This window comes from Plectropomus leopardus, chromosome 1 (assembly GCF_008729295.1).
Source record: "Plectropomus leopardus isolate mb chromosome 1, YSFRI_Pleo_2.0, whole genome shotgun sequence".
NCBI lineage: Eukaryota > Metazoa > Chordata > Actinopteri > Perciformes > Serranidae > Plectropomus > Plectropomus leopardus.
The window spans coordinates 5498243-5513577 of NC_056463.1; the positions used below are offsets into that span (position 1 = coordinate 5498243).

Consider the following 15335-nt stretch of genomic DNA (forward strand, 5'->3'; position numbering starts at 1 on the left):
TAACCACATGCCATAGTATGACTTTTTGGGGTGATTTTGGACCAAATGCTATAGTTTGAGTTTTGGGGCGATTTTGGAACCAATGCTGTAGTATTACTTTTTGGTGCTATTTTGAACAACTTGCTATAGTATGACTTTTTGGGTCCATTTTGGACCCAAATGCTATAGTATGACTTTTTGGCGCCATTTTGGACCCAATGCTATAGAATGACTTTTTGGCACGATTTTTGACCACATGCTTATAGTATGACTTTATGGGCGATTTTGGAACCAAGGCAATAGTATGACTTTTTTGAAAGATTTTGGACCACATGCTATAGTATGACTTTTTGGCACAATTTTGAACGACATGCTGTAGTAACACTTTTTGGGCGGTTTTGGAACCAATGCAATAGTATGACTTTTGGAGGCCATTTTGGACCCAATGCTATAGTTTGACTTTCTGGCGCAATTTTGAACCAAATGCTTTAGTATGACTTTTTGGAGCCATTCTGACCACATGCTATAGTATTTATTGTTTTGCTTGACTTTGGACCCAATGCTATGGTTTGAATTTTTGGCGCTGTTTTAGACCGCATGCTATAGTATGACTTTTTGGGCAGTTTTGGACCCAATGCTATGGTATGACTTTTTGGCGTGATTTTGGACCACATGCTAAAGTATGACTTTTTGATTGACTTTGGACCCAATGCTATAGCATGACTTTTTGACGCAGTTTTGGACCACATGCTATAGTATGAATTTTTGGGCGGTTTTGGAACCAATGCTATAGTTTGACTTTTTGGCACAATTTTGAACGACATGCTATGGTATGACTTTTTTGCAAGATTTTGGACAACATGTTATAGTATGACGTTTTGGTGCCATTTTTTACCACGATATAGTGTTAATTTTTTTTTGCACGATTTTGGACAACATGCTATATTATGACTTTTTGGTGCGATTTTGAACCAAATGCAATAGTATGACTTTTTGGGTGATTTGGAACCAATGCTATAGTATGACTTTGGCGCAGTTTTGGACCACATGCTTTAGTATGAATTTTTGGGACATTTTGGAACCAATGCTAGAGTAGGACTTTGTGGTGCAATTTTGAAGACATGCTATTGTATGGCTTTTTTTGGCGCCATGTTGGACCCAATGCTATAGTACAACTTTTTGGGACAATTTTGGACTCAATGCTATAGTACGACTTCTTGGCGCAGTTTTGGACCACATGCTATTGTATGAATTTTTGGGAGATTTTGGAGCCAATGCTATATCCATCCATCCATCCATTTTCATCCGCTTATCCGTGGTTGGGTCACGGGGGCAGCAGCCTAAGCAGGGAAGCCCAGACTTCCCTCTCCCCGGCCACTTCGTCCAGCTCTTCCCGGCGGACCCCGAGGCGTTCCCAGGCCAGCTGTGAGACATAGTCCCTCCAGCGTGTCCTGGGTCTTCCCCGGGGCCTCCTACCGGTGGGACGTGCCCTGAACACCTCACCAGGGAGGCGTCCTAGAGGCATCCTAATTAGATGCCCGAGCAACCTCATCTGGCTCTTCTCAACGCGGAGGAGCAGCAGCTCTACTCCGAGCTCCTCCCGGATGACCGAGCTTCTCACCCTATCTCTAAGGGAGAACCCAGCCACCGTACGGAGGAAACTCATTTTGGCCGCTTGTACCCGTGATCTTGTTCTTTCGGTCACTACCCAAAGCTTGTGACCATAGGTGAGGGAAGGAACGAAGATCGACCGGTAAATCGAGAGCTTTGCCTTTCGGCTCAGCTCCCTCTTCACCACAACAGATCGGTGCAGAGTCAGCATTACTGCAGACGCTGCACCGATCCGCCTGTCGATCTCCCGCTCCATCCTTCCCTCACTCGTGAACAAGACCCCGAGGTACTTAAACTCCTCCACTTGGGGCAGGACTTTGTCTCCGATCCGGAGGGGGCACGCCACCCTTTTCCGGCTGAGAACCATGGCCTCGGATTTGGAGGTGCTGATTCTCATCCCAGCCGCTTCACACTCGGCAGCGAACCGATCCAGTGAGAGCTGAAGGTCACGGCCTGATGAAGCCAACAGGACCACATCATCTGCAAAGAGCAGAGACCCAATCCTGAGGTCACCAAACCGGACCCCCTCAACACCCTGGCTGCGCCTAGAAATTCTGTCCATAAACGTTATGAACAGAATCGGTGACAAAGGGCAGCCCTGGCGGAGTCCAACCCTCACCGGAAACGAGTTCGACTTACTGCCGGCAATGTGGACCAAGCTCTGGCACTGGTCATACAGGGAACGGACAGCCCGTATCAGGGAGTCCGAAACCCCATATTCCTGGAGAACCCCCCACAGGACTCCCCGAGTGACACGGTCGAATGCTTTCTCCAAGTCCACAAAGCACATGTGGACTGGTTGGACAAACTCCCACGCACCCTCAAGGACCCTGCCAAGGGTCCAGAGCTGGTCCACAGTTCCACGACTGGGGCAAAAACCGCATTGCTCCTCCTGAATCCGGGGTTCGACTATCCAGCGGACCCTCCTCTCTAGTACCCCCGAATAGACCTTACCAGGGAGGCTGAGGAGTGTGATCCCCCTGTAGTTGGAACACACCCTCCGGTCCCCCTTCTTAAAAAGAGGGACCACCACCCCACTCTGCCAGTCCAAGGGCACTGCCCCCGATGTCCACGCAATGTTGCAGAGTCGCGTCAGCCACGACACCCCCACAACATCTAGGGCCTTGAGGAACTCCGGGCGGACCTCGTCCACCCCCAGGGCCCTGCCACCGAGGAGCTTTTTGACCACCTCGGCAACCTCAGCCCCAGAGATGGAAGAGCCCACCCCCGAGTCCACGGGCCCCGCTTCCTCACCGGAAGGCGTGTCAGTGGGACTGAGGAGGTCTTCGAAGTATTCCTTCCACCAATCCACAACGTCCCGAGTCGAGGTCAGCAGCGCCCCGTCCCCACCATACACAGTGTTGACAGAGCATTGCTTCGCCCTCCTGAGACGGCGGATGGTGGTCCAGAACCTCTTCAAAGCCATCCGAAAGTCGTTCTCCATGGCCTCACCGAACTCCTCTCACGCCCGGGTTTTCGCCTCGGCGACCACCGTAGCTGCACTCCACTTGGCCTGCCGGTACCTGTCTGCTGCCTCCGGAGTCCCACAGGCCAAGAAGGACCAATAGGACTCCTTCTTCAGCTTGACGGCATCCCTCACTGCTGGTGTCCACCAACGGGTTCGGGTGTTGCCACCCCGACAGGCACCAGCCACCTTACGGCCACAGCACCGGTCGGCCACTTCAGCAACGGAGGCACGGAACATCGCCCACTCGGACTCAATGTCCCCCGCCGCCTCCCCTGGGACATGGTAGAAGCTCTCCCGGAGGTGGGAGTTGAAGCTCCTTCTGACAGGAGACTCTGCCAGACATTCCCAGCAGACCCTCACAATGCGTTTGGGTCTGTCAGGTTTGACCGGTGTCCTCCCCCACCATCTGACCGAATTCACCACCAGGTGGTGATCAGTTGACAGCTCCGCCCCTCTCTTCACCCGAGTGTCCAAGACATACGGCCGCAAGTCCGATGATACAACTACAAAGTCGATCATCGAACTGCGGCCTAGGGTGTCCTGATGCCAAGTGCGCATATGGACACCCTTATGCTTGAACATGGTGTTCGTTATAGACAATCTGTGGCGAGCACAGAAGTTCAATAACAAAACACCACTTGAGTTCATATCGGGGGGGGCCATTCCTCCGGATCATGCCCCTCCAGGTCTCACTGTTGTTGCCAACGTGAGCGTTGAAGTCCCCCAGCAGACTGAGGGAGTCCCCAGAAGGAGCACTCTCCAGCACCCCCTCTAAGGACTCCAAAAAGGGTGGATACTCTGAACTGCCGTTTGGACCATAGTCACAAACAGTCAGGATGCATCCCCCCACCCAAAGGCGGAGGGAGGCTACCCTCTCGTTCACAGGGGTAAACTCCAACATACAGGCACCGAGCCGGGGGGCAATAAGTATTGCCACCCCTGCTCACCGCCTCTCACCAGTGGCAACTCCAGAGTGAAAGAGAGTCCAACCCCTCTCGAGTAGACTGGTTCCGGAGCCCATGCTATGTATACTATACTATACTATAATATGATGATTAGGACATCTTTTTGACATTATACTACTATTATACGTATACTATTATTTTTTTTTGGCATACTATACTCTGCTGTTTCTATGACACCAGGAGTTTGAAATCCAGAGTGAATTTACTAGATTTTGGTGGTTATTCGCCAAAGGTCAAAGTCAAAATTATTTAATTTGTCTCATTCTTGTGAACATGATGTCTCAGGAACACCTTAAGGGAAGTCAAACTTTGACACAAATGTCCACTCAACTGTGACATCATAAAGTTCTGCAGAAACACTTTTCTGGCTATTACTCAAAATCATATCTCAAGAACAGAAAGGGAGATGTTTGGTAAAATACTGACTTGATGACACTTACCGTGGGGGTCTACCTTGAAACTGTGCTGATTGTATAGATCCTCTGTTCTTCCAGAGTGAAGATGTTTGTGAAGCATCCATGTTTTCACAGACATGGGTGTAAACTGTAAGTGCACCTTGACTGGTGTGCACACATAGTAGTTTTTTATGTCGCAGAAAATGGACCATTTCTTCATGTTTCCCCTGAAACAGTCACACTCCAGCTGGCAGCGAAGAGCTACAGCTGCTGTTGAGGACCGCAGGCTGAAAAATGCATAGGAGAGGGAGACAAAAATAACAGCGATGCAGTCATGTGAATAGCAGCATCTCTGTACACTGACAGATCATATGATGTGAGGTGCATTATCCATGCATGGCTAAAACCAGTGCTCCTTTAATTTAATGGGCTTTGTGTTTGTTCATGCAAAGTGTTCTATATTTCTGTGTGCCTCTATGGCCACTAGTATCACATCTGACTTGGCAGCATCAGGCTAGCCAGTTAGGTTGTATTGTTTTTCATGTTTTAACTTAAGCTGAAGCATTAAAAGTAAAATTTTAGTGAATCTTTGACTTTCAAAACCATTTCAAAACATGTCATATCGACTCCATATTGGTCAACCTGAGAATAAGGTTTCTTTTCTGTGAAAAGCCAACATTTATTCTTAGTCTGAAACCTGTGTTTTGAAATACAGTATAAACGTAAGGCCTGTGGGCTTGAAAAACTCATTTCTTGTTTGTGATCAATGTAAGCAACCTGTATAGTTGCAGTTAACTGTTAACAACAAAATCATACTAAGTGCTTTGCCATATTGGTATACATGTTTAACATACATTATTTGGAGCATCTTCAATTTGCAAATGGACAGTAAACATACAGGAGAAAGATACCATGAAACTGGTGGTCTGTTTAAATCTATAATCTATTGTAAGTTTTCGATCAAAGCTAACTAAAGTTGTGTACTCCGTAAAAAAAACAAGCCTCACATTTTTTGGAGCCACTTTTTCAGCTTAAAGGGTCAAATGTTTGTTAATCAAAAAATCGGTTTTAAGAGAAAAATTCCTTCATAATAATCAAAAGGTCTACTTCAGTGATACTTAACTTGCTTTTCTTGGGGGTCACTTTTGTAAAACCTATCACAGACCAGATTTGGGCTGCAGGCCATAAGTTGAGTTTTACTGGTCTACATAGACAGACAACCTGATACAGGTTTGTGATGAAGATATTGTGTTTGGTGGTAATCCAGCTCACAAATAACCTGTGAGGTCCTGTAGATCCCCTGAATAACTACATGTGTCTCAACAGGTTTGTCCCTCGTCATGACGATGAGCTAGAGCTGGAGGTGGATGATCCTTTGCTGGTGGAGGTCCAGTCAGAGGATTACTGGTACGAGGGCTACAACATGCGAACTGGTGCCCGTGGGATCTTCCCAGCTTATTATGCTATAGAGGTGACGAAGGACACAGAGAGCTACAAAGGTACGACGCTGCCATGATTATAAATTCTAAAAGGCTGAAAGTGTTCGTTAAGAGGCGAGAAGAGAAGAATGAGTGCTTTGCACATGAACATTTAACAAGTCGGCTTTTTCAGGGCCAACTTTGTGTAATACTTTCTTTTTGAATTAATCATATTATTCTTTAACTTGTGCGGTTTAGTTTCAGAAAGAAAGAGAAAAGAACATTTCAAAAGAAAAGAAATGTATAATAGTTACTAACTTCTTCATGCAATGATAAGTTGTATAGTTGTGCTGTTTAGCAGTCTAGATTTTTCTGTTTTAAGTAGTAGAGTGTTGGTGATATCGGCCATAGATTTGTCTGCATTTTCTAGAATATAATGGAACCAAGTTACACTCATTTATCTGGTGATCAAAGTGCAAAATGTACATTTGAAAGACTCAACAGCAATGCCTCTTTCCACAATCTACAGACCTTGTTGTGAAAGTTTTATGTGAGATTTCTTACTTTCTAATACCCACCAACCATATCACTGCACAGAAGGAAGCATTCATCTGCTGCTTGCTCAACTAGTATCTCTGGGCAGATTTCCATTACAGATTTGTGCAAAATTTAAGTGAAATTTTCAAAACACAATTTCAAGATGACTGAGTCATGTTATGCGAATTTTCTTGCAATGTTATGCGACTTCTCCTCTTGCGATAACTTCCCAAGAAGCAATGGATGTTCAAAACATTAGTAGGTTTATTGGTATTTCAGTCCAGGCACTAGCCGACATTATTCCAATCCAAGGCGATAAAGGCATGTTATGTGAGCAACAATGGAAAGACAAGCCTTCCTACATGGGATGAGGGATTTCTGTGGGGTGACAGTCCACGATATCACAGAGATATTGGGGATTCAAAACTTCTGGATGATTCGCTCAACTTTTGAAGTTATGCAATGCAATTACAACATTTTGTAGCGCCTGTTGCATCATGCCAGAGGGAGCCAGTTGTTACCAACAATTGCATAGTCACGTTTACATTGCAGTTTTGCAAAATATGGCTTTTTCAAATGGCCTAAAATACCAAATCATGCGAGCGTATAAACTTTGTGAAACTGACATTTCCATTAGGCATATTTTATATTCACAATTTCACTTTGCGCAATTTTAGGGTTAATGAAAACCCGCCTACTTAGCTAGCTTATGAAGTTAAGCCGAGAAAGATGCTATTAATGATTAAATCTTGCACTATCATGAGCATGAGGCTCTTGTCCATGAGTAGATTTGGTGTTATTTCTGTCTAGTGATTCGGTTGGTAGGTGTAGCTTGGTAGAAAGAAAATAGCTCGTACACGAAACTTAGCTTACGTTAGGTCCAGCTCCCGGCAGCAGTGCTTTTGGCTTTGTTGTGCTTTCTCACAAAGGCAAACACTAATGTTTGTGGGTTGGACACCTGCGAAGTATCATGGAGGGATGGCGCTTTGATGTGTGGGATTAACATGAAGCCCAGGGAGCATTATGGTGAAGCAGCTGGCGACAAGGGCAAAAATCTGAAATGATAAACACAAGGAAAAATACAAAACAAAGTCAGTTTTGTACTTGTGCAGAACGTGATAAGGGAAACAAAACAGTTAACCTAGAACTGAATCACTGACACTGATCAACAACCCTACCAACCCACGAACAGATAATATCTTCCTCAGCATTGTAGTGGAAAGCAAGTTAAAGCTTATTTTGTCTTTAGAATCCAGGTGAGATTTTAGTGGCTTTTTGATTCTTAAACAAATGCTCTTATTTCATGTTTTTTGTGTGTCTGTGTGTCTTTCCTGTGCAGTAAAGAGCAGTGAATGGATGGACAGATACCGGCTGAAGTTCCTGGGCTCAGTTCAAGTACCCTTCCACAAAGGAAATGATGTTCTCTGTGCAGCGATGCAGAAGGTATGATGACCATGTTGTGCACATTTCTCTGTGTGTGTGTGTGTGTGTGTGTGTGTGTGTACAGCATAAAGTACCCCAGGAATGACAGAAATTTGTTGGCATTAAAGCAACTGCGTTTCCCTCGTCTCAGAGTTGATGGGTTTTTGAGAAGATGCCTGAAATAAGGTCTGTGGCTAACACAAGCTCAAGAGATTTTTTATTTTCTTTTCTATGACATAAAATATGTCAGCAAATACCACACTGGTGAACTTTGAGGCTTTTATGTGTCCTAAACAGGCAGTAGCTAACAAGTGGCTAAATGAGACTGCAGAATGTAATCAAGCCGAACCACGCAGGGCACGGTTTCACAGCCTCATAGTTATGACAACGCAACGATAGTGTAGTTTGTTAATAGCCTAACTTAAACTTTTTAATTCTGGCGATTGCATTAAGGCTTCAGAAATCCTAAAAATGGTGTTTATTTGTGAAGATTATCTTGCCAAGCAAAACATGTAGGTATCATAAACATGTATGTACCACAGAGCTTACTTTCAAGGTCTACAGACAAACGTTATCCCCAGGGTACTCTTTTTGACTACTACAGAGAAGCAAAATCAAGGGGAGATAGATGCTATAACTAGATCAGAAAACTTAGGTAGAAGACATGTGGCATAATGCATAAAAACAGAGAAATTCCAACATGTTATGACTCCCACTTCTATATTATAAACAATTTCTGACAGTTTTTAGAAGCTGAAGTGAGTCCACTGTGGAACAATTACAACATGACCTAATAAGGAGCACTTAAAAAGCAGAAAACATGCAGACTGTATTTACCTTACCACTTGACCAACACGATTAAATAAAGGTTTATATTAAGAAGGGGGTGTCATAGTCCATAGGGCGCAGCACACATTAACAGGAAAGGAACTACTTGTAATTGACATAATCTCAAATAAAGCATTCATGTAATATTGCATTAGAAAAACAGCATTAAAATAGCATCTAGTTAAGTTTTAAAACTTCAAATTGACAAGGATCTCTCCAAAATCACTATTTGATTGTTGCAATATAAACACTTTCAGCATAGTTCAAACTTCAATATTAATTTTGCAATGTTTTCTAGTATAGAACTGGGTCACAGGCTAAAGTGTCTGTTTAAGAGTTTTCAATCTTACGTCTTAAGAATCATCTTTGTAATTTGTTTTCCAGATTGCCACCAACAGAAGGATGACAGTCAAGTACAACCCGCCTTCCTCATGCATCCTGGAGATCAGTGTGAAAGGCATTAAACTGGCAGTTCAAGAGGATTATTATGCCTGTGACAGAGTAAGTGCTCCTACCGTCCCTTTGTCTGACGAAAGTAAACTAAATGGAGCACATCCATGAGGTTTTGTCAAACAAAAGCTCATCTTCACGCCTGAATTGCATTGAACAGTTGAAGTGTGTCTCCCCCATGTGGCTACAAATACAGACTGCAGGCAACGATGTCAGGGAACACTAGAACAGTGCTTTCATTAAGGAGATCTTACTTAAATCCTTAACTATGAGCTCTTTTAAATTTCAAAGAGAAACATTGAATTATTTTCTCCAATGCAGTTATGTGACAGCTGCACTCACTTGTTACTTTTCAAATGAAGGTTTTACACGCTGAACATGTCATCAACTTCGATAAATCATGTATCATGACAAATTAGAGCTGCACAATATAATAATATTATATAAATATCATGTATTTTTCTCTTCTATTATTTGATTTTACTCACTTAGTAATTCTATCCACATTACTGATAATTATTTATCAAAATATCACTGTCATAAAAAAATGTGAAAAAACCATAGCCAATCTTACAATATTATCACTTTTTCAATACTTGGCATAAAAAAATAATGAGATATTTAATACTCTACATATCGCCCAGCCCTAATTCACATTCAAGTTCCCACTCCACAAGACAAATAATATAGTGTTGTGGTAAAGCAGCATTTGGCAAAAGGACTTTGTACATAAAAGATGACATTGAAAACACAAAAAGGGCTCCCAACGTAAAACACAACTCATCTTTGATAATCATCCAATCAAATATTGCCTGAGGTTAAAGATATTTGGGGTACAACCCTTAAGTAACCATATAAAGACCAATAAACATTATATTGTCTTCAGTCTGAACTCAAAATTAGCCTATCCTCTTCAAAGATACCATTAAATCTACGTAACCTGTAATCTAGCCATTAGGAACATCCCTACCAGTGTTATGAATTTAAATGGCATTTATATTATTTCCAGTTAGTGTAGGGCAAGCAGACATTTATTTTGTCCCTTTTCTGTGTCCTGTTCACAGAGTAATGAGTGCAGTCACTTCTTCCAGTTAAAGAACGTTTCCTTCTGCGGATATCATCCCAAAAACAGCAAGTAAGTAAAAGTTGGAAAGTTAAAGCAGGGACCAAGTCATATTTTCCAAACTTTCTAACTAGAATAAAAGACACTGTAAGAAACTGTCGTGTTTTTACCCTCTGCTAGTGCTCATCTGCAGTGACCAAACATTAATTTACCACAAGGTGTTGCTAGAATTTAACAAACATACCAGACCTCAAACACAGACTGGACCTTGAAGCCTTCTGATCAAAAGTGAAACAGCATGTTATTGTTAGTACATGACAGAAATAACTAAGTATTCCCAAAAATAAAGGTGATGACAACACTGAATCCCCACTTTGAAGAGTTTCATCTGTATTCCCTGTCTTCCTTGCAGGTATTTTGGTTTCATTACGAAACACCCGGCAGACCAGAGATTTGCGTGCCACGTGTTTGTGTCTGAAGACTCCACCAAACCGCTTGCAGAGTCAGTAGGGTGAGTTGGACTTTCTATGCATTAACTCTTAGATAATATCTCGCTTAGATATTTTAATCCGGGTAAAGCAAAATTTAAGATGTGTAATAAGTTTGTCACATCACAGAAAAAATGATTTCTTAACCACCCAGCCAATTTGAATGATTAAAAAAAAATAGTAGAGAAAATATAAGCTGCATTCACTGCTCTGAAACACTGGTGGTGTGTCAGCTGAAGGAGCTGAGTGAAGATCAACCAGCTGCGTCGTGGCAGACTGTGTAGCACAAAGCACACATACACCCCCAAGCCAGAACAAACATCTATGCAGCTACATACTCCTGTTAGCAGCTAGGCATAATGACATATATGACCTGCGAGCCTGAGAAAGAGCTGCAGTGATAGGCTCTTGTTGGCGGCTAACCCTGTATCACACACAGCCTTTAGTAGCACAGCACCAAAGAACAAATGTCGCTTCCATGACGACAGGCTCTTGCTACCAGCTAACCCAGTAGCACAGTAACATGAACTACCCCCAAGCCAAAAAACAAGCTACTGCGCCACAACATAGTCTCAGCAAAAAGTATTTGAGTCAATAATAACATTCCTGCTGGTTTTAATAATGTAAGTAGACAAAAGCGCAGTCAGCAATACTGACATGTATACACACGTAGGTATACATACATGCATGTATGCATACAAACACACATACATAGACACACACACACACACACACACACACACACATATATATAATTAATACATTGAAAAAAAAGACAAAACAAAAAGAATACCAGAAACACATTTGGATGAATGAGCAAATACTGAGGTGTGTCTGTGCTTTGTGTGATTGTGTTTCCATTTGTATGTCTCTCTTTAATGTGTTTGGAATAGATGTGTGTGTACTTATCTCTGTCCCTGCATATATGTGACCGAACATGAATGTTGTATGGATTTGTTGTGGCATTAGCTCACAATGTGTATTTTTAAGTGAGTTCTCAAACTGACTGAAGTTCATGTCTTTGTTTTTTTTTTTTCAGGAAAGCCTTCCAGTTGTATTATAAAGAGTTTGTGGAGTTCTCGTGCCCGACAGAGGACATCTACCTGGAATAGCCCTGCCCTGCCTTCAACCACAGCCCTGTACAGTACACTGTATCATAACATGATGTTGCATGAAGGACATATCTAAAATATAAAAAAAAAAAAGAATAAAAATTTAACACATCTGAAAAACAAGCAGGAAAAGAAGGATCACGTATTGGAACTCTGGTGAAACCTTTGTGCAGCAAGAGGAGATGAAAATGAGCCAAAGGAGGAGTGTCTTGAGGAAAGAAAATATGCAAAATGGAGTCAGTGATGAGGGGGCGACCGCGGGCTGTCGATGGAAAGCACAAACATTTTATCACCGCAGCCTTGGCAGCATTAGTTAGCCTGTAGCATCATCTCAGCAGGTGCAACACTGAAAGCCCAGGAGCCAAACTGGACTGCACCAGCTTGTTTTTGCACTTGACAAAAAGAAAACAGCAGCCGAGATTTGGAAAATCTTACACATGATGAGTTTGCTTGGACTTTAAATATTTAGGGTCAGAGCACGAGGGAGGCGTATATTTACTAAATAACATCCTTACATGTAAATGTACACTAAGTGAAACAAATCCATGTAGGAACAGTGACCTTTGTCCTTTTAGCACACCAGGTATGAAGGTGATATCCACGATATTTAGTGGCAACAAGAAAAAAACGCACCCGACATCACTGTTCGAAAACCAGCTCTAAGTGATGTTCTTTGCATTTTTGGGCTCCAATTTCGATGTTTAGTGTTAAAGAGGCAAACCTTGTCAAATTTTCAATTTCATCAGCTGTTTGACAGCAGCATGTAGCCATCTAGAACATCAATGAAAAAAAACTACGTGTTGGTATAGATAAATTGCCACAGAGAGGACTCATTCATCGAGCATTTTGCTATGAAGCAGCAGTCACTCGATTGAAATAAAAAACGACCAATCAGCACCACAGGCGGGACTTAAGCCGTTCTAAAGCAGTACGCCAAAACCAACAAGAAGTAATAACAACAATGGCAACAGCTATAGACGAGACATGCTGCTATCAAGGCTGTTCTAATTCAATATGTCAACATCACCAGACATCGTAGCACCTTTTTCTCATTCATTAAACCTTAGCGAAAGCAGAATGGCGGCAAGGCTGAACATCAATGCAGACTTTAGATGATGTTAGATTATGTTTGTCTCTAGTGATTGGGTAGGAAAAACGGCATCCCACAGAAATTGCTTGGAGTTGAAGCAATGTCAGACTGAAGATGGAAAAAGACTGTAACAAGTTGACAAATCTGTCTGATATCAAGCAAATCTGTAAGGCGCTCTACACATGATCTGCGGTATGAGCTCTGCTCTCTGCAAAGTGCGGCTCAGATGAGTGTAGTATAGACTTGTGTTGCCATTTGTGAACGTGTGCAATAGAGCGCCCCACTAATGACTCCTAAAACTCAGAAATCGGTATCATTTCAACACCTCCGGTTCCCTCCTCTTGAAGTCAGTGGGTTCTTTTGAAGGAGTTTTTGGTTAGATGCCTGAAATAAGGTCTGTGGTTAACACAAGCTTAAGAGACTTTTACGTTTTGTTCTACGCCATAAAACTTGTCAATAAGTGCCCCATTTGTGAACTTGGAAACTTTTAAGTGTCTTAAAAGGCAGTTGCTAACAAGTGGCTACATGAGACTACAGAACATCATCGCATCCCACCGAACATGGCTGTACAGCCATTTTGAGGTTGCAGTGTCAAATCATGAAACCGTAGCGTTATTCCTTTTTCTTTCTCTACTTTTACTTTTTAGTCCTCAAAAATCCTAAAAGTGGTGATTTGAAGATTATCTTGCTGAACGAAACATGTAAGTATCACAAACATTTGTTTGCCACAGAGCTTGTTTTCTGCAGTAATCCAAAATCCGATGGAAAAATCCCTGAGGCTATTCAAGGAGGGAACCAGGCAAAGCTAACTTCCACACTGACCTACAGAGAAACGTCATCCCTGGGGCACGCTATAGCAAAATCTTTGTATGTCAGTTTTAGAGCCTGAATAGAGCTGAAACCATAAGTCAAATTCTCAATCAGGTGATCTACAGAAAATTAGTTTGTCATTATTTTGATAGTCAGGTAATCATCTAAATAATTGTTGGGCTAAAATTTAATGTGCTTTAGCTTCTTAAATGCAAGTAGTTATTTTCTCTGCTTTAAAACCAAAAATCTTTGGATTTTGTTTGGACCAACTTGTTTGAATATGTCAATTTGGGCTTTGAGAAATTGTGCTGGGCATTTTTTACTTTGAAAACTTAGGAAACTAATGATTCACCAATACAGAAAACGATTATTAGTTACACCCTTAGACCCAGTGATTAAGAAAGGGTTGGGTGCATGAAACATCAAACTGAAGGCATAACCAATTAGTGTTGTAGAACGCCCAAGATAACAAAGCTTCAAGGTCGGCTTTCTTTACTTTCTCCATTGGAAAACAATTAAGCAAAATTAAATAATTCTCTGCCGCAGATCAAGTGTTTAATTGTAGCATCACCATTATTCATTAACAGTTAAACAGGGAAGAGAAAATATATAGAGACAGATTTCTACATCCAGATGACAATGCTGGCAGATCTGTTGTTTTTTTGTAGGTTTAACTGAAGTTCAGGAAGACAAAGCAAGGTAGACGAAATATTCTTAACACTGAATCACAAACATCTCCTGAAATGCACTCAGCATCACTTGTCCGCAATAAAAGAAAAAGAGTGTGAGGGTGTATAAGTGTGTATATTTTAAAACTTTTTAGCAGCTTCTGCTGCTACTATAGTGCTAAGCGAAACAGGCCCGACAGTTCGCCCAATAAAGCCTTTAGTCCTAAATTATTAGTCTAATGCCAGAGACACTGCGCTTCTTTACTGTGTGCTCGAACTAGGTGTAAAGTCAGCTACAAAGATTAAATACCAATAGAAAAAAAAAAACAAACATCAGGCTAAGGTGGTGGTTCAAGACAAGGTCTGACATAAAGAATTCCTTCGTGTGGTGTTCTAGAAACTTGCTCCTCATAGTTTCCACATCAGAAATATGAAATGCTCTCAGTGTGACGGTGATAAGATACTAAGGCTGATCCTCGCTACAGCAGGTACAGGTGCTGACAAGGGAGCAAAAGCAAAACTCTGGTGTCTTCATATCTTCACAAGTAGTGCCTCTTTTTCATCAGATCATTGTGACCTTCCTCAGTGACCACTATCATATTTTAAGGGATTGCCATTGAGTGTGTGTTGAGTTTATTTTGAATGCAAATGGTGATAAAGGAGTATGTTTGATGTGACTTTTTTCCACTGCATTAAATGTGCTGTGCTGTACCTGTGCTGTCAAAGGTCATATTTTAAAGAAGCGAACAGAGCCTTTATGTCTGTTACCAGAGTAAAAAGAAAAAAAACACACAAGACAGAAAGATTCACCAAAACCAGGACAATTCTCTGATTAATGGCATGTAGGAGGTAACCATGCACAAGTCTATGGGCCCAACAAATATATGTTTATTTTCATTGTCTTCTAATACATCTATGTATTTAGTTCCTTTAGAATATTTCACAGCTGGAAAGATGGTCCCTTCATAATGCAAATACTTTGAAATTCTTGCTGCGTGACCAGAGAAAACCAAGAAAAAGGGCTGTCGCTT

At 42.0% G+C, this 15335-nt stretch overlaps 1 protein-coding gene across 1 annotated transcript in view; it reads left to right on the forward strand.

Annotated features, from left to right (window-relative positions):
• mapk8ip1b (mitogen-activated protein kinase 8 interacting protein 1b) overlaps window positions 1-13491 on the forward strand; it is a 113020-nt gene extending 99529 nt beyond the window's left edge. The window contains exons 9-14 of the mRNA XM_042490751.1: window positions 5745-5917; window positions 7713-7816; window positions 9008-9124; window positions 10138-10208; window positions 10549-10647; window positions 11664-13491. Coding sequence (XP_042346685.1) covers window positions 5745-5917; window positions 7713-7816; window positions 9008-9124; window positions 10138-10208; window positions 10549-10647; window positions 11664-11736 — 637 coding nt within the window. The 3' untranslated portion in view covers window positions 11737-13491. The remainder of the gene's footprint in view (window positions 1-5744; window positions 5918-7712; window positions 7817-9007; window positions 9125-10137; window positions 10209-10548; window positions 10648-11663) is intronic.
• The last annotated feature ends 1844 nt before the right edge of the window (window positions 13492-15335 follow it).